This window comes from Vipera berus, assembly GCF_964194415.1.
Source record: "Vipera berus genome assembly, chromosome: 2".
NCBI classification, from domain to species: Eukaryota; Metazoa; Chordata; class Lepidosauria; order Squamata; family Viperidae; genus Vipera; species Vipera berus.
In genome coordinates this window covers 36,178,044-36,203,662 of record NC_138203.1, presented here as the reverse complement: position 1 = coordinate 36,203,662, position 25,619 = coordinate 36,178,044, and the positions used below count along the sequence as shown (strand labels likewise).

At 42.3% G+C, this 25,619-nt stretch overlaps 1 protein-coding gene across 4 annotated transcripts in view; it reads left to right on the top strand.

The window, feature by feature from the left end:
- Positions 1-25,619, top strand: part of SSBP2 (single stranded DNA binding protein 2) — a 158,498-nt gene that overhangs the window by 99,152 nt on the left and 33,727 nt on the right. For 2 of the 4 annotated variants that reach the window (XM_081321302.1, XM_081321304.1), the window contains exon 5: positions 20,159-20,248. The exons of the other annotated variants lie outside the window; for them this stretch is intronic. In XM_081321302.1, coding sequence (XP_081177428.1) covers positions 20,159-20,248 — 90 coding nt within the window. The remainder of the gene's footprint in view (positions 1-20,158; positions 20,249-25,619) is intronic. 4 annotated transcript variants of the gene reach the window in all.

The following is a 25,619-nucleotide window of genomic DNA, read 5'->3' as shown; positions in this document are numbered from 1 at the left end:
GCCGGGCTTTGCATGTGAGCTACTTTGCCTGACGCATCTCTAATGACTTCAACTTCGGGTGCTAGTTAGAATTTATATCCAGATTGCCTCTCAATTTACACACCCAGAGCCAGAAATGGCATTTTATCCCAGCAAAGTGACCAAGAAGAGAGTAGAAATCCCTATTTTCGGAGCCGAGAAGAGAAGCGCGGCTACAGCAGTCGCTGAAAAATCCAGCAGCAGAGTTCCGCAGAGGAATAAAAAGCACGAAGAAAAGCAAAGGAAACGGTGAGGAGGAGGAAGAGAGACGCCTTGGCTTCGTGCAGCTCTCTCTGGAGTAACCGTCACAGCGGCTCCATCGTGTCTCCAAGGTGCAAAGCTCCTCCTCCCCAATGCCTTCCTCGGGAGCCCTCGGGGCTTTTGAGAAACTCTTTCCCGCGGCCTCGGCATCAGATTCCGCCGCCGCCACCGCCGCCTCAGCTGCGGACGGCCGAAGGCCCAGCCTAATCAGCCGCCAGTCCCCAGGGACCCGAGAGCTGGCACATACGGGTCTGCCACACGGAAAGCAGGGAACAGGGTAGTTAAATATGGCTCTTCCCTGCCACGTTCTCAGGTTACCTTGGCGCCCCACCATCGCCACGGCGGAGAGAGAGAGAGAGAGAGAATTGCGCGCGAGCGAGCCCGAGCTAGAGTTCCCCCCAAGGGGGCGGAGAAAGAAGAACTCTTGGAGCGTTTCTTTCGTAAATACGCGCGCAGGCACACACTCGCCCAGCCGCGCACTTCGCCCAGCTTCTCGCGGGGAGTTTGCAAGCCCTTCGTTTCTCTTCAGGGCCGTCAGAAGGGCGAGCAAGTCTCTGCCCTGCCCTGCCCTGCCCTGACGTGGGGGTGGGGAGCCAAGCGCGCTTGACGTTCCTGGAAACGAGAAGGGCCTGCGGAGACTGACACCAACCCGAGTGCCCAAGCGGGTCTTCTCAGCGTCAGGCAAAGTAGCTCACATACAAAACAAGCCCGGCAGAGGAGCCGGAGCGGCTCCGTTGCTGGGGGCGCGTCTCGGCCGGGGCCTTGCAGGATCTGGGCGGGCGTCTTTGCTCGCCGCTCCGGCTCCTTTGCCGGGCTTGTTTCGCATGTGATTCCGGGCCAGGTGCTGCCCCGGCCGAGACGCGACCCCAGCAGCGTCAGGCAAAGTAGCTCACATGCAAAACAAGCCCGGCAGAGGAGCCGGAGCAGCTCCGCTGCTGGGGGCGCGTCTCGGCCGGGCCTTGCAGGATCTGGGCCGGGCGCCTCTGCTCGCCGCTCCGGCTCCTCTGCCGGGCTTGTTTCGCGTGCAAGCTACTTTGCCGGCCGCTGCTGAGGGAAGATCTCTGGAGAGGAGCATAAGGTGAGCTGCTGCATTTCCCAGCCTCGGCTTATACTCGAGTCACTAACTTTTTCCATTTTTGGGGGGTAAAATTAGGGGTCTCGGCTTATATTCGAGTCAGCTTATACTCAAGTATATACGGTAAATGATTTATTATTACTTATTTGAATTTATAAGCTACCTGACTCAATGGCCCCTGATAAACATAAATAAATATAATTGGTAACTAATTGGTAAATATAAGTAAAAGAATGGCTGGGGAACCTGGAGCATCCAGCTTCCCTGAAACTAAATCGGGAGTGAAAGTGTTTGTACCTGGTCATTAGATGGGAGGGTATGGTCCTAGAATGGGCCAGCCTAATCAATTGCTGTAGCAAACTCTCAAATTTTGACCATGTCATTATCAGCCACTTCTTCCACATGGATTTGATTCTCTACAAGGAGCTTCTGTGTTAAAAAGTTAAAAACCTGGAGTACTACAGGCTGTCTGCAGCCTGCAACTACAAGAAGCTTGCTAATGAGATACAGTTAGAAAAAAAGTAGTGAATTTCAGTAGTCTTTAAATCGAAATCTGTGTCTAGATCAAGATGTAGCTACTTCATTCACAGAAATTTATCACTGTATATGCTCTTTAACTAAGTTCTGACTCTTCCAATATTATCACTGTCCAAGATACTAAATGAAGGAAGTATGCATAATCGCCATCCTTTTTACTGTTGGTGAGGAATGTCTGAACTTTGAATTATGATTGCATTGGGAATGCTGATAGAATTACAGGTTGTTCGTGTTGGTTACATGTGTGTGCACGAAAACTTTGCCTGTTTTCTCCCATAGTACTTCAGAAGAATCCTGTGGTTTGCAATCTTGTTTGAGCTCAATGTATTCAGAGTCCTTTTAAAAAAATATTATTAATCTAGAACACAGATTTCTATTTTTTTAAGAACTAAAATGTATCTTTAGGCCCTGACTCATTTTTGTGTATTCTTAGGTGGCCATCATAACTCATAATGATATTAAAATGACATGTGTCAATGATGAAGTTACATAATTTGTATCAATACACTATAATGTCTGATACTAGTGCATAAGTCATATCATTTACACAAAGATGTCTTGATTCATATGTCATTTGCCCCTCCCTTGACCCCTCCAGGGGTGTCTACATACTTATTCCTTAAACTTGAAGAATTAATTTCAGCTTGGATTTGATGTTTTGTTTAATTTTAAAATGAAAAACTACTCATTTTTTTACATTTTCTTGAATACATTTAGTTCATCATATCTGAATATTTTTTTGATTTGATAATACTAATAAATATAAAAGCCAATTTCACTCTATTTTTTTAGATGTTCTACTCCAAATTAGCCTTTAAGCTCCATTCATAATTCACTCACTCATGAACAGAAAGTTAAAATTAATTCTCTATAATTCTGCACATATTTGCCCATCTGCAATTTTCTTTTCAAGCTTGAAATAAAAGTCTAAGTAAGTGACAGTAACTAATATTTATCAATAAAATGAATCTTAAGTTGTATTATGAATGAAAGCAAATATACGTGTCCTAGGACAATGTTGCAGGATGCAGTCCAGGTCAGTCAGTCACTGAGATCAGAGATTTAGTCTTCCAAGCTCTCTGACTTTGCTGAGTCCATCCTCAGGAAACCTCTCTCTAGTGGAGTATGTGATTTGGGCTATTCTGTATGTGGTATTTATATGGTTCCTGGTTGTATGTGGCTTTTTAGTTGTTGATTGGGGTGTTTATAGTTGGCTATTACAACATTGGCTGTTGCTTCCTTGTGCTCCAAGCTCTCGCCTCCTAAGTACTTAATAAGTTGGTGGTACTCCTCTTGACTGATGAGCACTCGTCTTGTCTGATGAGGGGCCCATTTCCCAGGCTTCGTTCACTTCCCTGGCTATTTTTGTACCTGCTCATCTGACAATCTTAGTAGCTGCAAAATTGAATGTACATCCATGTTCATTGCAATGTGAGGCTACCAATGAGTTCAGGTCTCCTTATCTGATTGCTCACTTGTGTGTTCTTGCAATCTGGTGGTTAGCTTCCTCCTATATGTCCTACATAGTCACAAGGGCAATCCATGCAGGGAAACTGGTAGATTACACTGTAAGTATCTTTACAGTGCATAATTTGTCCTCATATGGTAGCCTGTGGGTGATGTACGATGCCTACTTACAGATCTAGAAGCTTCCTTCTACTACTTCCAAAATGTTTTTGATGTTAGAAGGGTGTGTCATGTAGTTGGTCTTGTAGCTTGTTTCTTCCTTTCTTTCCCCATCATGTTGCATAGACAACTTGTAACAAATGCTTGTGGGTACCCATTCTGCCTGACTTGTTCATGTAGGTACCTCCTATTCAGCTGTTTAACTTTCTGGGTGCTACAGTGGGTTCTCACCCTGTCATGTAGTGTTCTGATGGAACTCTTTTTATGTGCCCTTATAAGATATTATATACTGAATATATATTCCTTCAAACTGTATTTTGAGTGGTACCCATATAATCTGTAAGAAAGTGATATTGGTTCCATCTTGGGTACAGCACTGCTTCTATAGGCTTCTGACATTATCTGTGATTCTCTTAGGTATCTTGGCAGAGGAAATCTTTAAATTTTTATATGGTGGCAAAAATGGTAGTCAGCTTAGCCTCCATTGTGAACAGTGTAGCTTTTGAGACTACACAATATTTAATTTCATAGAATATCTTTTTGTTTTCTCTTATGTATTTTATTTCAGAACAGTGTCTTAATGGAAGGTTTCTCTATCTTAGCAACTTTAATATGTATAGGACTTCAACTCCCAGAATTTTCCAGCCAGCATATTCTGGGAGTTGAAGTCCACACATAATGAAGTTGCCAAGGTTGAGAAACACTGAAAAAAATTATGCTGTATTTAATTAAAATCTGCAGAAACTTTCTTCTCAGTTGACTAATTCAATACTATGTATTGGTAATATAAGATATATCCTGATATGATGATTCACCTGTATGGAAACTATGAATTTATATTTAAGCAAAATGTCTGACATATAGTAGTTTATTGTTGTTCCATGTAATGTATGTGTGTTAATAAAACCTTATTAATAATTTAGTCAACTATTAAAAGCAAAAGCTTTCTAATAGCACTCTCAGGTATGAACTCCACCTCCTTGCTACAGCCTCCAATAGATAAAACCAATCAGTCTTTCTTCACAAGTGGGGATCTAATGATGTCAATAAAAAGTTGCATAAGTTTAATCAGCACTTATAAAATAGAGTTAACTTATTGGATAAAGATACTGGAGTATGTATTACTGTTCCTGCTAGATTTGTCTCAAATGAGCTAGAGTCTTCTAACTTGGCCCTTTTGCACACTGGCTGAGGAATTCTGGGAGTTGAAGTCCATAAGTCATATAAGGGCCAAGTTTGAAGACCCCTGAGCTAGAGAGTGTTGAGTTTAAGCTTTATTTCAGGACAATAGTTTTTTTTAAGTATAATGGTAGCTCATTTGTAAATTCTAATACTAATGTATTCTGCACATGCCCATTCAGAAATAATTCCTACAGTGGAATTTACAGTCCAGGTAAGTAAGTATAAGACTGTAGCAGTATTCACTAATTCACATATCACTATTAAGAGAATAACTAGATGGATATTTCTGTGTTAATTAGAGCTATTTATTACAGCTATTAAAATGGAATACTTTACCTCTGTTCATTACTTGACTTCATAATTTAGATTTAGCTACCACAGCAAAAAGGTTTGTAAGTACTATGTTAGCAGAAAAAAAATTCACTATTTACGCATGACAGAAATATGGTCTGATGCTGGGATGATTAAGTACTTAAACTTAGGCCAGAGCATGGAATCTACCAGCACAGTGTTATTAGTTGTGCCAAAAATATCTTATGCGCAGCTAGACAGTCACCAGCATATAAACTTATTTCACTGCTGCAGCATTTTCCTCTCTTGCTAGAGAATACAATTACTGTGTATGTTTGCTATTTATGATTGTTTGCAAAGATGTTGCATAATAGAACAGTATTTTCTGAAAATAATTTTAAATAAAATTATGCCTGCACAAACCTTAGATACAGATGCTATTTATATTGATGCTTTGGAGTCTCAGAAATACAATTTATTTCAGTCAGGTTCATGCTATAATACGGATATGGAGAATTGCTTTGAATTTTAATCATGCAGTTGTTTGTTTTTTTAGGATTCTAACATTTTCTGTTTATTGTTTTTTATTTATTTTTAATAAGGAGTAACAGAACATGTTTGACTTCATTTGTAAATTTAGGTTACCGTATATACTTGAGTATAAGCCGAATTTTTCAGCCCACTTTTTGGGCTGAAAAATTCCACTTCGGCTTATACTCCAGTCAACAAAAAAACTTACCGAGGACTTGTGCGCGGCCGAGGCTTTGGTGCTTCCGGGATCGCCCGCACCTCTCCCAAGCCACCGCCGTCCGAGACCTGCCGAAGTTTGGGGAGGTTTGGGGAGGTGCGCGCGCACCTCCCCAAACTCCGCGCCTTGCCTGCCTGCTTCTTTCCGCAGCGGAAAGAAGCAGGCAGGCAGGGCGCGGAGGAACGGAGACTTGCCGACGTTTGGGGAGGTTTGGGCGCCTCCCCAAACCTCGGCAGGTCTCCGTTCCTCCGCGCAGACCTGCCGACGTTTGGGGAGGTTTGGGCGCCTCCCCAAACCTCGGCAGGTCTCCGTTCCTCCTGCCGACCTTTGGGGAGGTTTGGGCGCCTCCCCAAACCTCCCCAAACCTCGGCAGGTCTCCGTTCCTCCTGCCGACCTTTGGGGAGGTTTGGGCGCCTCCCCAAACCTCCCCAAACCTCGGCAGGTCTCCGTTCCTCCTGCCGACCTTTGGGGAGGTTTGGGCGCCTCCCCAAACCTCGGCAGGTCTCCGTTCCTCCGCGCAGACCTGCCGACGTTTGGGGAGGTTTGGGCGCCTCCCCAAACCTCCCCAAACCTCGGCAGGTCTCCGTTCCTGTTTGGGGAGGTTTGGGCGCCTCCCCAAACCTCCCCAAACCTCGGCAGGTCTCCGTTCTTCCTGCCGACCTTTGGGGAGGTTTGGGCGCCTCCCCAAACCTCCCCAAACCTCGGCAGGTCCCCGTTCCTGTTTGGGGAGGTTTGGGCGCCTCCCCAAACCTCGGCAGGTCTCCGTTCCTCCGCGCAGACCTGCCGACGTTTGGGGAGGTTTGGGCGCCTCCCCAAACCTCCCCAAACCTCGGCAGGTCTCCGTTCCTGTTTGGGGAGGTTTGGGCGCCTCCCCAAACCTCGGCAGGTCTCCGTTCCTCCGCGCAGACCTGCCGACCTTTGGGGAGGTTTGGGCGCCTCCCCAAACGTCCCCAAACCTCGGCAGGTCTCCGTTCCTGTTTGGGGAGGTTTGGGCGCCTCCCCAAACCTCCCCAAACCTCGGCAGGTCTCCGTTCCTCCGCGCAGACCTGCCGACGTTTGGGGAGGTTTGGGCGCCTCCCCAAACCTCCCCAAACCTCGGCAGGTCTCCGTTCCTGTTTGGGGAGGTTTGGGCGCCTCCCCAAACCTCCCCAAACCTCGGCAGGTCTCCGTTCCTCCGCGCAGACCTGCCGACCTTTGGGGAGGTTTGGGCGCCTCCCCAAACGTCCCCAAACCTCGGCAGGTCTCCGTTCCTGTTTGGGGAGGTTTGGGCGCCTCCCCAAACCTCCCCAAACCTCGGCAGGTCTCCGTTCCTCCGCGCAGACCTGCCGACCTTTGGGGAGGTTTGGGCGCCTCCCCAAACGTCCCCAAACCTCGGCAGGTCTCCGTTCCTGTTTGGGGAGGTTTGGGCGCCTCCCCAAACCTTCCCAAACCTCGGCAGGTCTCCGTTCCTCCGCGCAGACCTGCCGACGTTTGGGGAGGTTTGGGCGCCTCCCCAAACCTCCCCAAACCTCGGCAGGTCTCCGTTCCTGTTTGGGGAGGTTTGGGCGCCTCCCCAAACCTCCCCAAACCTCGGCAGGTCTCCGTTCCTGTTTGGGGAGGTTTGGGCGCCTCCCCAAACCTCCCCAAACCTCGGCAGGTCTCCGTTCCTCCGCGCAGACCTGCCGACCTTTGGGGAGGTTTGGGCGCCTCCCCAAACCTCCCCAAACCTCGGCAGGTCTCCGTTCTTCCTGCCGACCTTTGGGGAGGTTTGGGCGCCTCCCCAAACCTCCCCAAACGTCGGCAGGTCTGCGCGGAGGAACGGAGACCTGCCGAGGTTTGGGGAGGTTTGGGGAGGCGCCCAAACCTCCCCAAACAGGAACGGAGACCTGCCGAGGTTTGGGGAGGTTTGGGGAGGCGCCCAAACCTCCCCAAAGGTCGGCAGGTCTGCGCGGAGGAACGGAGACCTGCCGAGGTTTGGGGAGGTTTGGGGAGGCGCCCAAACCTCCCCAAACAGGAACGGAGACCTGCCGAGGTTTGGGGAGGTTTGGGGAGGCGCCCAAACCTCCCCAAACGTCGGCAGGTCTGCGCGGAGGAACGGAGACCTGCCGAGGTTTGGGGAGGTTTGGGGAGGCGCCCAAACCTCCCCAAACAGGAACGGAGACCTGCCGAGGTTTGGGGACGTTTGGGGAGGCGCCCAAACCTCCCCAAAGGTCGGCAGGTCTGCGCGGAGGAACGGAGACCTGCCGAGGTTTGGGGAGGCGCCCAAACCTCCCCAAACAGGAACGGAGACCTGCCGAGGTTTGGGGAGGTTTGGGGAGGCGCCCAAACCTCCCCAAAGGTCGGCAGGTCTGCGCAGAGGAACGGAGACCTGCCGAGGTTTGGGGAGGTTTGGGGAGGCGCCCAAACCTCCCCAAACAGGAACGGAGACCTGCCGAGGTTTGGGGAGGCGCCCAAACCTCCCCAAACGTCGGCAGGTCTGCGCGGAGGAACGGAGACCTGCCGAGGTTTGGGGAGGCGCCCAAACCTCCCCAAACAGGAACGGAGACCTGCCGAGGTTTGGGGACGTTTGGGGAGGCGCCCAAACCTCCCCAAAGGTCGGCAGGTCTGCGCGGAGGAACGGAGACCTGCCGAGGTTTGGGGAGGCGCCCAAACCTCCCCAAACAGGAACGGAGACCTGCCGAGGTTTGGGGAGGTTTGGGGAGGCGCCCAAACCTCCCCAAAGGTCGGCAGGAAGAACGGAGACCTGCCGAGGTTTGGGGAGGTTTGGGGAGGCGCCCAAACCTCCCCAAAGGTCGGCAGGAGGAACGGAGACCTGCCGAGGTTTGGGGAGGCGCCCAAACCTCCCCAAAGGTCGGCAGGAAGAACGGAGACCTGCCGAGGTTTGGGGAGGTTTGGGGAGGCGCCCAAACCTCCCCAAAGGTCGGCAGGAGGAACGGAGACCTGCCGAGGTTTGGGGAGGTTTGGGGAGGCGCCCAAACCTCCCCAAAGGTCGGCAGGAGGAACGGAGACCTGCCGAGGTTTGGGGAGGCGCCCAAACCTCCCCAAAGGTCGGCAGGAGGAACGGAGACCTGCCGAGGTTTGGGGAGGCGCCCAAACCTCCCCAAAGGTCGGCAGGAGGAACGGAGACCTGGGGAGGTTTGGGGAGGCGCCCAAACCTCCCCAAAGGTCGGCAGGAGGAACGGAGACCTGCCGAGGTTTGGGGAGGCGCCCAAACCTCCCCAAAGGTCGGCAGGTCTGCGCGGAGGAACGGAGACCTGCAGAGGTTTGGGGAGGCGCCCAAACCTCCCCAAAGGTCGGCAGGAGGAACGGAGACCTGCCGAGGTTTGGGGAGGTTTGGGGAGGCGCCCAAACCTCCCCAAAGGTCGGCAGGAGGAACGGAGACCTGCCGAGGTTTGGGGAGGCGCCCAAACCTCCCCAAAGGTCGGCAGGAGGAACGGAGACCTGCCGAGGTTTGGGGAGGCGCCCAAACCTCCCCAAAGGTCGGCAGGAGGAACGGAGACCTGCCGAGGTTTGGGGAGGTTTGGGGAGGCGCCCAAACCTCCCCAAAGGTCGGCAGGAGGAACGGAGACCTGCCGAGGTTTGGGGAGGCGCCCAAACCTCCCCAAAGGTCGGCAGGTCTGCGCGGAGGAACGGAGACCTGCAGAGGTTTGGGGAGGCGCCCAAACCTCCCCAAAGGTCGGCAGGAGGAACGGAGACCTGCCGAGGTTTGGGGAGGCGCCCAAACCTCCCCAAAGGTCGGCAGGAGGAACGGAGACCTGCGGAGGTTTGGGGAGGCGCCCAAACCTCCCCAAAGGTCGGCAGGAGGAACGGAGACCTGCCGAGGTTTGGGGAGGTTTGGGGAGGCGCCCAAACCTCCCCAAAGGTCGGCAGGAGGAACGGAGACCTGCCGACGTTTGGGGAGGTTTGGGGAGGCGCCCAAACCTCCCCAAAGGTCGGCAGGAGGAACGGAGACCTGCCGACGAGCCGCGGCCACACAGGGTATTCCTGTGTATTCAGGCTTGCAAAATGGCGGATCGAGCCTCTGCTGGCGGCAGAGGCTTGCAGAACGGCGGATCGGCTTATACTCGAGTCAATAACTTTTTCCAGTTTTTGGGGGTGAAATTGGGGGTCTCGGCTTATACTCGAGTCGGCTTATACTCAAGTATATACGGTATATAAACTGGATAAGGATAATTTAACTTTTGCTATTAACTAAATTTAAAACTTCCAGTCTTTCAGACACAAAATGAACTTCCAATATTTTCTAGAGAGAGAAAAAACATCTGACCGTATGCCAAGGTGTAAATAAAAATACTTGTAATGGTGAAATTCAAACTAAATAATTATCTTTGCTTTATAAGGGAGACTTTTTAAATATATCATTCAAAATTCAGGTATACTTTAGATGAAAGGATTAAAACAGTTCATTAATGTGCAGTTGTAAATATGTCATTGCTGAGTTGTTTAAAATCAATACTGCTAAATTCTAATACAACCAACTTGCAATTCTCTAGATTTTAACTAGACCTAAGCTTTCTTTTCCCCAAAAATGAACCATAATATCCATTTGGACTTTTAAGGTGCTGAATCAGTTGATTAATACTTTGGCACATGTCTCTTATACTTAAGTTCATGTGGTCATAGTGGCATAAAACTAAATCTCCTAAGGTTCAAAAGTTCTAATCCATTATAGGTCATATAGATTAAAATCAACACTTCTTGGTCCATAATCAAATCATGCATTATAGTAACTTTTAATAACACAGATTAACTTAATTACATTAGTTAATTAAAATAATTAAGTTTGCATTAAACTGCATGAAGCAAATAATTGATTCTCTGCTAGTTGATAGGGCAAGTTCATAAAGCCACAAGATCTAAACCTATATATGGTTTGGCTTATTTTTTTACAAGCTTCATGTTAGTTTTGTTAATCTATTTAATTTTTTTCATGATATCTCAATTACCTCTCTATCCCATTATCATGCATAGAAAAAGGATTTAATATGATTTCCTTCTTTCTCTACATTGCTAGCCTATAGTAGAATTGTTGATCAGTTTTTTTTAACTTGATGGTGAAACCTTGATTATAACAGCAATAGAGCTATAATAAAAAACATGTTTTATGGATTCCAATGCACTTGTTTCTTTTTTCAGGTATCTATCTGCAGTGGTACACAGTAGATAGCATAACATCCTACACTGGATTTATTGTTCCAGCTATAAAATATTTTGTCTTTGCCAACATAGTAACTAAGAACAATTATCATCTTATTGTTGTTGTTGTTGTTAGCTGCGAAGTCGTGTCCGACCCATCGCGACCCTATGGACAACATTCCTCCAGGCCTTCCTGTCCTCTACCATCTTCTGGAGTCCATTTAAGCTCACGCCTACTGCTTCAGTGACTCCATCCAGCCACCTCATTCTCTGTCGTCCCCTTCTTCTATTGCCCTCGATCTTTCCCAGCATTAGGCTCTTCTCCAGTGAGTCCTTCCTTCTCATTAGGTGGCCAAAGTACTTGAGTTTTAGCTTCAGGATCTGGCCTTCTAAAGAGCAGTCAGGGTTGATCTCCTCTAGGACTGACCGGTTTGATCGCCTTGCAGTCCAAGGGACTCGCAGGAGTCTTCTCCAGCACCACAGTTCAAAGGCCTCAATTCTTTGGCGCTCAGCCTTTCTTATGGTCCAACTTTCACTGCCATACATTGCAACTGGGAAGACCATAGCCTTGACTATACGCACTTTTGTTGACAGGGTGATGTCTCTGCTTTTTAGTGTGCTGTCTAGATTTGCCATGGCTTTCCTCCCCAGGAGCAAGCGTCTTTTAATTTCTTGGCTACAGTCCCCATCTGCAGTGATCTTGGAGCCCAGGAAAATAAAATCTGTCACTACCTCCATTTCTTCCCCATCTATTTGCCAGGAATTGAGAGGGCCAGATGCCATGATCTTGGTTTTCTTAATGTTAAGTTTCAACCCAACTTTTGCACTCTCCTTCTTCACCCGCAACAAGAGGCTCTTTAGTTCTTCTTCACTTTCTGCCATTAGAGTGGTATCATCTGCGTATCTTAGGTTGTTGATATTTCTTCCGGCAATCTTAATTCCAACTTTTGATTCATCTAGCCCTGCCTTTCTCATGATGTGCTCTGCATATAAGTTAAATAGGCAGGGCGACAGTATACAGCCTTGCCGGACTCCTTTCCCAATTTTGAACCAATCAGTGGTTCCGTGTCCAGTTCTCACTGTTGCTTCTTGATCCGCATATAGGTTTCTCAAGAGACAAATAAGATGGTCTGGTACTCCCATCTCTTTAAGAACTTGCCACAGTTTGTTATGATCCACACAATCAAAGGCTTTAGCATAGTCAATGAAGCAGAAGTAGATGTTTTTCTGGAACTCCCTAGCTTTCTCCATGATCCAGCGTATGTTGGCAATTTGATCTCTAGTTCCTCTGCCTCTTCGAAATCCTGCCTGCACTTCTGGTAGTTCTCGATCCACATACTGCTGAAGTCTAGCTTGTAGGATTTTAAGCATGACTTTACTAGCATGAGAAATGAGTGCAATGGTGCGATAGTTTGAACATTCTTTGGCACTGCCTTTCTTTGGAATTGGAATGTAAACTGATCTTTTCCAATCCTGTGGCCATTGTTGAGTTTTCCAAATTTGCTGGCAAATTGAGTGTAGCACTTTTACTGCATTGTCTTTTAAGATTTTGAATAGCTCAGCTGGAATACTGTCACTTCCACTAGCTTTGTTGTTGCTCAGCTTTTCTAAGGCCCACTTCACTTCACATTCTAGGATGTCTGGCTCGAGGTCAGTGACCACCTCATTGTGATTATCAGGGACGTTAAGCTCATTCTTGTATAGTTCTTCTGTGTAATTTTGCCACCTCTTCTTAATCTCTTCTGCCTCTGTTAGGTCCCTGCCATTTTGGTCCTTTATCATGCCCATTTTTGCATTAAACGTTCCCTTCATTTCTCCAATTTTCTTGAAAAGATCTCTGGTCCTCCCTATTCTATTATTTTCTTCTATTTCTTTGCACTGTTCATTTAAGAAGGCATTCTTATCTCTTCTAGCTATTCTCTGGAATTCTGCATTCAATTGGGTGTATCTTTCTTTTTCTCCCTTGCCTTTCGCTTCCCTCCTTTCCTCAGCTATTTGCAAAGCTTCCTCAGACAGCCATTTTGCTTTCTTGCATTTCTTTTTCTTTGGGATGGTTTTGGTTGCTACCTGTTGTACAATGTCGCGAACCTCTGTCCATAGTTCTTCAGGCACTCTGTCTATCAGATCTAATTCCTTAAATCTATTTGTCACCTCTACTGTATATTCAACAGGGATATGATTTAATTCATACCTGAGTGGCCTAGTGCTTTTCCCTACTTTCTTCAGTTTAAGCCTAAACTTTGCAAGGAGAAGCTCATGGTCTGAGCCACAGTCAGCTCCTGGTCTTGTTTTTACTGACTGTATAGAGCTTCTCCATCTTTGGCTGCAGAGCATATAGTCAATCTGATTTCTGTGTTGACCGTCTGGTGATGTCCATGTGTAAAGCCGTCTCTTGGGTTGTTGGAAAAGAGTGTTTGCTATGACCATCGTATTCTCTTGACAGAATTCTATCAGCCTGTGCCCTGCTTCATTTTGCACTCCAAGGCCAAACTTGCCTGTTATTCCAGTTATCTTTTGGCTTCCTACTTTAGCATTCCAATCCCCCATGATGATAAGAACATCATTTTTTGGTGTTAGTTCTATAAGGTGCTGTAGTGCTTCATAGAACTGGTCAATTTCATCCTCTTCAGCACTGGTGGTTGGGCATAGACCTGGACTACTGTGATATTGAATGGTTTGCCTTGGATTCGAACTGAGATCATTCTGTCATTTTGAGGATTGTATCCCAGTATTGCTTTTCCTACTCTTTTATTGACTATGAAGGCTACTCCATTTCTTCTGAAGGATTCTTGCCCACAGTAGTATACCTGATGGTCATCTGAATTAAATTCACCCATTCCTGTCCATTTTAGTTCGCTGATACCTAAGATGTCAATGTTCAGTCTTGTCATCTCTTGTTTGACCACGTCCAGTTTTCCTTGATTCATGGATCTTACATTCCAGGTTCCTATGGAGAAAAAATCTTTACAGCATCGGACTTTCCTTTCACCACCAGACATATCCACAGCTGAGCGTCCTTTCGGCTTTGGCCCAGTCGCTTCATTCTTTCTGGCGCTACTAGTACTAGCCCTCTGCTCTTCCCCAGTAGCATATTGGACGCCTTCCGACCTGAGGGGCTCATCTTCCAGCGTCATATCGTTTTGCCTTTTGGTACTGTCCATAGGGTTTTCATGGCAAAGATACTGGAGTGGTTTGCCATTTCCTTCTCCAGTGGATCACGTTTTGTCAGAACTCTCTGCTATGACCTGTCCGTCTTGGGTGGCCCTGCACGGCATAGCTCATAGCTTCATTGAATTACGCAAGCCCCTTCGCCACAACAAGGCAGTAATCCATGAAGGGGATCATGTTATTACCTTTGTTTAAAAAATCCTAATACAAGGAGACATTAAGACATTTAGTCTATATAATTTTTCAATTATTATGTACTATTGGAAGAATCCATTACATTCAAAATTGGCAGCTCTTTCTATAAAATATGGTAGTAAAAAAAATTATAGACCTTAAAATATCTTTATGAGGCTAGAAAATAGTTAAAATTCCTTTTCTCTTAGTGCAAAATTGATAAAATCCATTCTAGCAAGATAACCTTTTTATTTAAACATTTTCATTTCAACAATTGTTTTTAGAAATGATTCCACTGGGGACAGAACAGAGATTTTAAAAAGAAAAACATGCCACATTCAAGCTCTGAACTTCTGTTTCCCCCAAGTCTCACTCAAATCAGTTTGCTTGGATTTCAGAGTTAGGTGGTATTAAAGAGCAGAATTACAAGAAGCAAATCTTCAAGATGCATATCATTTTGTGGTGAAGTAGGTCATTATGGAATGAAATGGTGATTAGAGTGTAGAATAAACTGAAGCTATGTCTGGTTTGCTCTTTGCTTCTCTTAAAACTACATTTTAAAGCCAGTTCTCTGAAAGTTAGGCTCTAAAAGGTAGACAAAAAATACGGCTTCCAGAGAGTGCATTTAGAATTGGTTAGATGTAAATCCTATATATAGAAAGCTTGTCCAAGTGGCTTTGCATTATAGTCAAGACTTCAGTTGTTTAGAAATGCTAACAAATATGATATTGGGAAGCACATGATTTTCCTAAAAACTCAGAATTCTAAATATTCATTAAATAGTTACATACACATTTTTGACAAGTTTTATAAACAATCATATCAAAGTTGTTAGAAGTAACTACCAATTATAAACAGACCAATACTGAGGTATTCTAAAAGTAACCTAAAACCATGTTATTTTCAAATTAAGACTGTGCCTCTTCATCTTTTATTTTTGATTTATTAATGTTATGGCTTGTTTTATTTTTGTACAGATCTCTCCATTCTAATATGGAAAGTTTTTTACTCATTACAAAGAAATGATTATGAGATGTTGCCAGAGTCGTTTTTTGTGACCCTTGCCAAGGAGTGACAGTGATTTTTCAGAACAATACGTTTCAGAAGGAACAGCCAAGACTAAACAATGCCATTGCTTGATTTATCTTTTATATTATTTAAAAAGAATAGTGGCTGTATGAGTAACATTAATTATGTTCTTGAAGGTTAGATATTCTATATGGTTATAGATCACTCTGCTCAAATAGCTGTATGATCCATTGCTTTGTTGCTATCTCATGTACTATAACGAAGTCTATATTTTTAATATCCCATTAGCTTACATAGGAAATAGACTACAAAAAAAATCAATTTTTATAAACAACGCAAATTGCTGAGTAGTGTTTCTTAGATTATAAAATTAAGAACTTTTGCAATACTGCAGATTGAGAAGTAGGAAACTACTAAATATACGTCAATCAGTTTTGTAATGTATAATATAAAACTACTCAGTATGCAACTTTTCTAGAACAGTTACTGTGAAGAGATAAAATTTAAAACCCTAGATTACAGATAAACAAAAAAATACTGTTGCATCATAATTAATGGATGATGTATGCAATTATCAGTAAACTATGATGATGCTTCAGCTTCATAAACACAGGAAGATATGCTTAATCTGAAATAGAAGTAAGAATTCTTGCAGAGAAAGAGGGCAGCAAGAAATTATTTTAACACTAAATTATGGTTAGTGCACTACATGGAAGTCCACATATAATTACTTTAAATATTATTTTTATAATGCTGCTTTAGATCTTTAAAGAAAAGTTTATTTTGTGAATTACACCAATGTTTTATAATTTATTTGCAGCACATTGAAAGAAGTTTCTAGTTAACTTTTTTTATTTTATGTGTAATTGTGATCTATTTTACATAATCACATAGACACTATTAAAATGGATACAAAGGTAGTTTGTTACCTGCCATTGTATGCTTGTCTGTACAGACATACATACCGTTTGATACCACTTTATCTCTAGTTCTAATTTTTAATGTAACAGTTAAATAAGTGACTAAACTAGATTCATCTGCAAAAACAAATGTTTGCAATCTAAACTTCCTGTTTTCACCCATTTTTGTGAAGTCTATAGAAAAATAGCATCACCTTGTGTCATCATAGTGTAATTTAGTTTTACACACTCAAAATTAATGTGGTATAGTTTCTTAAGCTGGGTGTTATGCTAAAAACTCAATTCAAATGAACTTTACATATTGGGTGCAAAAGTGACACCCAGTGGCCAATTCTATTCCATGGGAAATTATAATTCATTTATAATAAATAAATCCTCTGAGCTCATAAGAGTATGATGTTAGAAATCTTTTCAGACCAAATACAGCACAAAAATATAGTGTTAGAAAGACTTGTATCAATCTAGATGTAATGGTAATTTGAATAACTGGAAGAAATAACAATTTCTTTATTGCAATAGAGGAGCTGTATTTCCTGCCTACTTAGTTTGAAAGGTGTCAGTAATTAGTGAATTTCATCCTTGGTTCACTTGAAAAATGGAATATCTTTTCTTTCAAAAGTTAACATTTTCTAAATACCATACAAACCTATACTATCAATTCATTTTTCAGCAATTTTATTTCAGAGCTTTTTGTAACATGTAATATAAGTAGCTGTACATTTGCCAAAAGGAAGAATCCACATTGTATAGGAAACAAAAATAAAAGTAATATTCTGCATACTCTCAATTTTAATGCACATTCAAAGTTCCATACTGTGGAAGAAAATTATGATAAAGGCTTCATCTTACCCTGTTATCTAATCAACGATCAGCATGTTAATTTATTTCTTCCTGCAGCTGCTGTTTTGCATTAATTCAGGATAATCTAAATTTAGTTGTATTATAACATATGTTAACTTCCTATAAAACAGAATTCCTTAGGATGAGGATTTTCAAACTAGACCATGACTCCCTTGGAGGCTACAAGCTAATTTGAGAGGGGTGGTAAATGTATGGGGACCAGAACATATTAAAGAATGCCAGAAGGAAACTTCAGCATAGAGGTCTAACTTCTGGGGATGATGGATAGAAAGAATCTGTGCTGCACATGGCCCATAGCTGACAGGAAGGAGAGGTACAAGCCCAGATGTAGGTGATACCCCCTCAAAATTGAAACCAGAGAATGTCAGTAAACACACTACATTGGTTATCTGCTGGTACAAACAGCACACGCTCACTTGGCTTCTTCTGCCATCATTGGCAGACAACTGGCAGGAGCAGCAAACAGACTGATCAAAAGCTATCACATCAGTGGGTGACTATATACTTAGCAGATTGGAGGAAGACTCATTCTCCACTCCTGGTTTAGCAACTAAATGTCAGCCTCTTCCTCAAATACTAGGTTACAAGGCTTTTCAAAGACCTTGGAACCCTCAAAGCTGTAACAGTCATCCTCTTTCCATAGCAAAGGTCATCCAGCCTCTTTTTCAGGCAGTCCCTCCCCCTCTCTAATTGTCTTTTTTTTTTATTGAAAAGTTTTAAAATACAATTTTCCTTTAAGAATCCCCCCTTCCCCCTCCCTCCTCCCCCCCTACCTCCCCCCCTCCCCCCCTCCCCCCCCGACTTCCCAGAGCTAAATACAAGGTATATATATAAAAAGCAATCATAAACAATCATATACTAACAACTATAAACTCTAAAATCCATCACTCTCTAGCTTATAAAGGATAAAACAAGCCTTAATAATATTGAATATGTATAAAAAGAAACTAAAATAAGAAAAGAAAAAAAAACGAAAGAAGACTTATTCAAATGCTACATAAAACTTCTTAACCCTATACTTGTTCTGGATAAACTCAATCCATTTTGTCCATTCCATAATATAGCGTTCTTGCGAATGATCTTTCAAATAGGCCGAAATCTTCGCCATCTCTGCCAGGTCTGAAACCTTTAAAGTCCACTCTTCTATGGTCGGCAGTTCCTCTTTCTTCCAATATTGGCCTATCAAAAGTCTTGCTGCCGTGATTAAGTTCAACATCAACTTGGTGTCCACAACTGTAGCGTCTGCAATTATTCCCAACAAAAAAAGTTGCGGACAAAACTTTATCCTCTGTTTAAAAATCTTCTGCATATTCCACCAGACTTTTATCCAAAAAGCCTTAACCTTCTTACATGTCCACCATATGTGAAAATATGTTGCATCTTCATCACCACACCTCCAACATTTAGGCTGATAATTCGGATACATACTTGCAAGCTTTTTAGGATCTAAATGCCATCTATAAAACATTTTGTAAAAGTTCTCTCTTAGATTTTGAGCTTGAGTAAATTTCACGTTCCTCACCCAAATCTTTTCCCACGTGTCCATTGTGATAACTTCCTGGATGTTTTGGGCCCATTTTATCATACAATCCTTAACAAGCTCTGTTTCTGAGTCAATCTCTATCAATGCAAGATATATCCGTTTGATATGTGCTGGTCCCTGATTTCTAATTTGCTTTATCAAATTTTCATCAGTCATTGTAAATCCATTTTTCTGGTCTTCTTTCCACCTGGCCCGTAACTGAGTGTATTGAAACCAATTGTCTTGAATATTAGAAGGACTGTCCTAAGATCCAATCGATCCCAAGAGGGTTATCACAGCTACTGGATCATCATGTTTTGAATCTATTAAAGGACTGACTAGAGGATCCAAATTGTGGGTACCATAGAAAGCAAGCACAAGTGCTTTGTTATTGTTAGATTATTGCTGTTACTTTAGTTTCTTTTCCTCCTTTCTTCTTTCCTTTTAAAACGATTTCCCATCCCCTTCCCCTTTACCATCCTGTCTGCAAAGCTTTGGTTAAGGGAGCCCAAATTTCCAAAGCGGGTACTTAGCAGGAAGGTACTTGTCTCAGGAATATAGAAATCCCAACTACTTGCTCCTCTGGCATAGTGGAAAAGAGCATGCAAAGTAAACTCCCCCTCAGGGGTAACCTTCCCAAGCCATCAGAGATCAGCCAGCTTCCCCCTAAGCAAGGCTTCATCAGCAGCAGGGAAAAATTCAGTTCCCATCATCCCCAGCCAGATGCTTGGGATAACAACTTGAGATTCTAGATTGCAGTGCAAAGAGGAAGGGGATTAGAAAAGGTTTTATTCTTCCTTCTGTTCTTGAAGTATCCTCATCATCATCCCAACTTTTGTTGGAATCATGGTGCTAACAAGTTTGAGAACCCCAGTTTTAGGGCTGAAAGCTGTTATGTGGGAGACTAAGATTGGATCTTCCATCTTTTACTAGAAAAATAGTGTGGGATAAATATAGTTCTTTTTCATCAGATACATACTCTTTTGTTGATTTAATTCTTATGGCTCAGGCTGTTATTAGCACCTGAGTGAAAGAAGGATAACTAAACATGGTTCCCAATTTCATACTGCAATTGTTTGCATCATTTATCATATCTAATTTGATTTCTAAGGCATCATTCCACATATATAAAGTTCATTATATTTTTAAGAAGACTGTTTCTTAATAGATTATAAAATTACACTGATACTGTGCATTCAGTTATAGAATTGTGTTAGTGTATTTACGACAGAATTCTTTCATAATGTTTTGTATTGAATATTAGCTGATTAGCTGACATGCTTCTTTTCTGATCGTAAGCTACCAATTGGACTGAGTTTTAGGAGAACCTTTTGTAAATGCACAATTTATAAGTCTTTGTTTAAACTAAATGAAGTTCCTGGTCCCTGAGTTTTCCCTTTCAATTGTGAGTGTAAGGCAGTAATTTATTAAAGAAATCTACGTTTGTATTTAAGTGTTTCACTTCTGCACTTTGAAAATGAGCACTAATTATTTTAAATGGAAGAGAAAATTAAATCTGTCATGCAGAGAGTGTTCCTTTCTGCCTTGCCACACTATGGTCAAAGTAGTATTTTGGTTTTATGCCTATTGTGTGCAATGACAAAGGTTTATTTTTCCTTTGTTCTTTTCAGAGCGCTGCAGCAGCTCCCAGTCCAGTGCTAGGAAACATTCCCCCAGGAGATGGCATGCCAGTAGGTCCTGTACCACCGGGTTTTTTTCAGGTATTCAGAAAAAATTGATTATAGGGCTTTCAGAACTTAGAGAAGAGAAAGTAGCATTTTTTGGCACTGCCATGAAAGAATACCATTTCTTCCATGAATGAAATGCACTATTTAAACCGTTAGGATAGAATAGGTTGTTACTATGGATTTTCTCAGTAGAAAATAAGTTTATGCTATTTATATCAACAGTGCAAACTTAAAATCTACAATAAAATGTTAAATGTGCAGTGATAACTTAATATAAATGGGCCAGAGGTGACGTTGTATGATAGAAGAAATTGGTTGCTTGCTTTGCTACTTTGTCTAGTAGAGTTTAAGTTAAATTGTATTATTTTGATACTTTATTAAAGATATATGCTACAGCAAATAGTAGCTTAATACTGCTAGGCAAGTTCAAACTAGCAATTTGTAATCACACATCATGACCACAGGACACTGCAACCAGTCATAAATGTGAGCTGTGTCTGTAAGAGGGAGAGGTGATGTTTTCTGATTGTTGGAAGGCCATAAAGCACCCTTTCCAAGGCTGTTGTCACCTCAGATCATCATTAAAAGATGAGCAAGTCGAGGACTACTTGTATATCAAATTATATTTAGTGATGAAAGCATTAATTGAGAACCAATGTTTTATCTTTCACTAAGAGGTAAAACAAAGCCAAATTAATAGAATTGTATTAGCTTTTGTGGATAAAAACTATTATCAAGGATAGTGAAAATATAATTATACATATAGATTGTGTGTATGTGTGTGGGAGAGAGAGACAGAGACTATGATCATTCACACCTTCATTCACAACATTCACACTGAGTATTACTGAGAACTGCTGGACAATCCAAGCATTTTAGAGATGTGCCCAACCAAGTTGTAGGTACTATAATTTCTACATGGTTAAGAATCGGGTTGGGATAACACTCCTTTTATAGGACAACATATTTGAATTTGAACGTAGAGGCAGTATGGCTGAAGGATAAGAGCATACATGTTAATTTGGGCTATAGGCAGAAACTGGCATACCGACTATCCTGCTACTTGGCTTCTTGATTTTTATCTGATATACAGGTTTGTTTGTCATCTCCTTCCTTTGGGTGTTGGATGATTTCATTTTTCTTGCCTTGAGTCAAAAAAAAGTCTCAATATTTGAAACCACAGACTTATCTCAAGTAACCGATGGTCATATATTTGACCTTGTACTTGTCTCAGGGCAGTTATGTGATGATTTAAATATGGAGAATCATTTAACTTGGTGCTGTGTTCACATTACTATTCAACTTAGGATGAGGTGCTATCTGGAAGCTGCACAGGGTTGGTCTTGTCCACGTACTAAATGGAAATGGACGGATCCAATTTCTGGAGGATAAGTTTTCCAGTGGCCTGAGAGGCAGTCCTCTTGGTGACCTAATAAGTTTTGATACTGGAGACAAAGTGTTACTATTTTTCCTGTCCTATTGTGCCAATAAGATGCCTTGTTTAAAGTAGTAAATTTCATTTTAGGGAAGGATGAGTCAGGAGACCTCCTATCTAAGTGATTGTTTTGCTCAATGTTTTGCTGATAAAAGATTTGTCTCTATCTTGACTCCCCCAGACAGAATCAGAAGTGGTACCATTTATAGATCTTTAACCCTATCATAAAACTATTGCATTTTATTGCATACAACTCCAGAGTCCTACTTTTTCTTAAATTCAAAAATTCCTGGTGAAATTCGTGGTCATTTTACCCAGAATATAAAAATATTTTAGGTAAAGGTAAAGGTAAAGGTTCCCCCGCACTTGCGTGCTAGTCGTTTCCGACTCTAGGGGTCAGTGCTCATCTCTGTTTCAAAGCCGAAGAGCCAGCGCTTGTCCGAGGACGTCTCCGTGGTCATGTGGCTGGCATGACTAGACACCAAAGGCGCACGGAACGCTGTTACCTTCCCACCGTAGTGGTCCCTATTTTTCTACTTGCATTTTTACGGGCTTTCGAACTGCTAGGTTGGCAGAAGCTGGGACGAGTAACAAGCGCTCACTCTGTTACGCGGCACTCGGGATTCGACCCGCCAAACTGCCGACCTTCTGATCGACAAGCTCAGCGTCCTAACCCACTGAGCCACCGCGTCCCTTAAAAATATTTTAGACTTATGCAAAATTTTACTTTAAAAAATACATAGCTAATAGAGAGAGGTTTATGACCTAGTTCAGGGGTGTTAAACTCAATTTCATTGAGGGCTGCATCAGCATTGCGGTTGCCTTCAAGGAGCCGGGTGGGTATGGCCAGGGTGGGCGTGGCCTGGGTGGGTGTGGCTAGAGTGCATATGGCCTACTGGGTGGGCATGGCCAGCTCTACATCGTTCGCATCAAGGGTGCCTATGGGGGCCTGGGTAGGAGTGGGACAGATCTGAGGGTCTCTGGCAGAAGGAGGGTCTCTGGGCCAGGGCCAAGGCAGTGGGGGCCGGATCCGGCCTTGTGTTTGACATGTCTGCCCTAGTTGATAAAAATGTATTTAAATTTACCATTAATTTTATTTTTGTTAATTCATTTCATTTTGGATGTATGATAATACATGGATGTAACATTGCACTGAGCTCTTGAATTTCTCAATCAAGTATGGTAAAATTATTTTCACCTGTATTGAATATACGTATCTATTTGTTGCATTTTTGGGAAAAACTATGTAATCATTTTTCTCTTTAACGAACTCATTTAAAATGTACTAACTAATAAGAAATATTTTTGGTGCATTTTGAATATATATTTCTGTATTCTTTTTGTTTTCTGTTCTTTTCTACGTTTCTCCTTTATAAATAACCTAAAGGTAAAAAATAATCGATAAAAAATTCCAAAATTAGTTAAAGAATTACTAATCATTTTTAAGAACTGCTCAAATCTGACTTCCAGATTGTGTTAAAGGCTGAGAAAAAACGTATTAGTCGAATATAATAATGTTATTAAAAACGTCTTGGTGAATCAAAAATATACAAATCATAAAAGCAATAGATGTCTCCTTGTGTAGGTAGGTGTCAGTCTGGTGCATATATCTTTTAGGTGGTGGGACATATGCAGAATACTTGCAAAGTAGTAATCCAAGCTGGCATAAATTAGTATAATATGCTTGGAATAAATCTGAGCTGTGGTCGTATTTTTGGCATAGTTTTATTCTGTATGCCACCGAGAAAAAAGGATTCTGTTTGAGTTGGGTAGCCGTATAAATCTTAAGAATAAAATAAATACTAGCTACAATGTGTCAAAAAGTTATAATTATCTGGGAATGCTGCATGTGACATGTATATAACTAGAGTTGACAACATAGTCTATATTTTCTTTATCTTACTAAAACTTATCATGAATAATTAAAGAATGACAGAATAACAGAGTTGGAAGGGACCTTGGAGGTCTTCTACAACCCCTTGTTCAGGCAGGAAACCATATACCATTTCAGACAAATGGTTGTCCAACCTCTTCTTAAAAATTCCAGTGTTGGAGCATTCACAACTTCTGGAGGCAAGTTGTTCCACTGATTAATTGTTCTAACTGTCAGAAAATTTCTCCTTAGTTCTAGGTTGCTTCTCTCTTTGTTAGTTTCCATCCGTTGCTTCTTGTCCTGCCTTCAGGTGCTTTGGAGAATAGCTTGCGTCCCTCCTCTTTGTGGCAGCCCCTGAGATATTGGAACACTGCTATCATGTCCCCCTTCGTCCTTCTCTTCATTAAACTAGACATACCCAATTCCAGCAACCATTCTTCATATGTTTCAGTTCCCAGTCCCCTGATCATCTTTGTTGCTCTTCTCTGCACTTTTGCTAGAGTCTCAACATCTTTTTTACATCATGGCGACCAAAACTGGATGCAGTATTCCAAGTGTGGTCTTACCAAGGCATTATAAAGTGGTATTAACACTTCATATGATCTTGATTCTATCCCTCTGTTAATGTAGACAATATCACTAGTCCATCTAGTATTGGCCATGGAATTGGGAAGAATGCAAATTGAGTGTAAAAGGTTTAAATAATAATATGAAAAGAAAGGAATGAGAAAGGCCATGTATCTGCCAACCCAACAAAAGGGGGAAGGATGTAATTGATCTGAGTGAAGGTGGTCTGATTCTATGGGGTAAGATTGGTATATAGCTGCAAGGAAATGAAGAAGTAGGTTTAATTATAAATGGGATAACTGAAATGTACGGGATAAAATAGGAATTGGTGTCTTCTTTATTGTTGTAGGTGCTTATGGTGGTAGAAGATAGTTGTATGCTACGTTTTAAAAAGATGACAGTGGAAGAAGAACCAGACATTCTGCAATGTACTGAATGAAGTAAATCCAGTAGAAAATATTCTTTTAGAGACATGAAAGGAGTGGGTGGGAATTATGACAGAATGTGGAAAAAGCAACCTATTTGATGAATATTTTAAAGAAATAGAGGCTTATGGCAGTTAGGACATGATCTGATATTTGGATGGCATGGATATCTATGGTATTATAAGGTTAATGTAGATGTCAAAATTAATTATGTCTGGCAAGCCATTGTTAAAACATGGAATAAATATAAATCTAGGTTGTGCCCAAAATATCTTTGTGGATTTCAGCACAAAAAGCATTTTATAGACCTCAAATGATAAGTAAACATAAATGGTAGTATGTAGTACTTTGATGTGCTATATTTTTTCATTTTCTCCCATTAATGGACCAGTCATTTCCTTGACTTTTTTCTTGTTTTTTATATGTTAAAAGAAGCTTTATTGTTATTATTATTGACTTGATTATTATTGATTATAGATTAAGAAGATTATGATGAATGATGAATAAGATGATTCACAGGAATATCAAGAGACAATATTTTCAGAGATGATCATTTTCAGCAAATATATCTGTGGTATCATTACATACCAAGTGTAGTAGGAAAAGTATTTTCATTACAAAAGAGTAAACAGGCACATAATAAAGGAGTACATATAAAAGAATACAGTGATGATAGTAGCCCCGAGTCCACAGCCTGGTGTATTCCCTATTGTGTGCCTGCTTACTCTCTTATTCTCTCCAATCTCACAGCTCTGTGAAAGTGAGAGCAACAAGTCGGGCACAGAAGAGAATCCCTGTAGAAATCAATTGTCATTCCTCACCGATGTTGCAATGTGGTCAAATTAGAGAGGAAGGGATTACAAAAGAATAAGCAGGCACAGAATTGTTGTTTGTATAGGGCAATCGTGGCTCTCAGCCCTAAGCGCTCATGGGATTATTGGCTTCGTCTTCTAAATGAAGTGATGTAACAATGCTTTCAGTGTACAATTTTATTGATTTATGTTGTACAGTAACACATGGTATTAGTAACAAAATGATTTCCAGCTGTAGAGACCTTGAAGGCAACAACTTTTTGTTGTTGACTGAATTTATCAACTCCGCCAT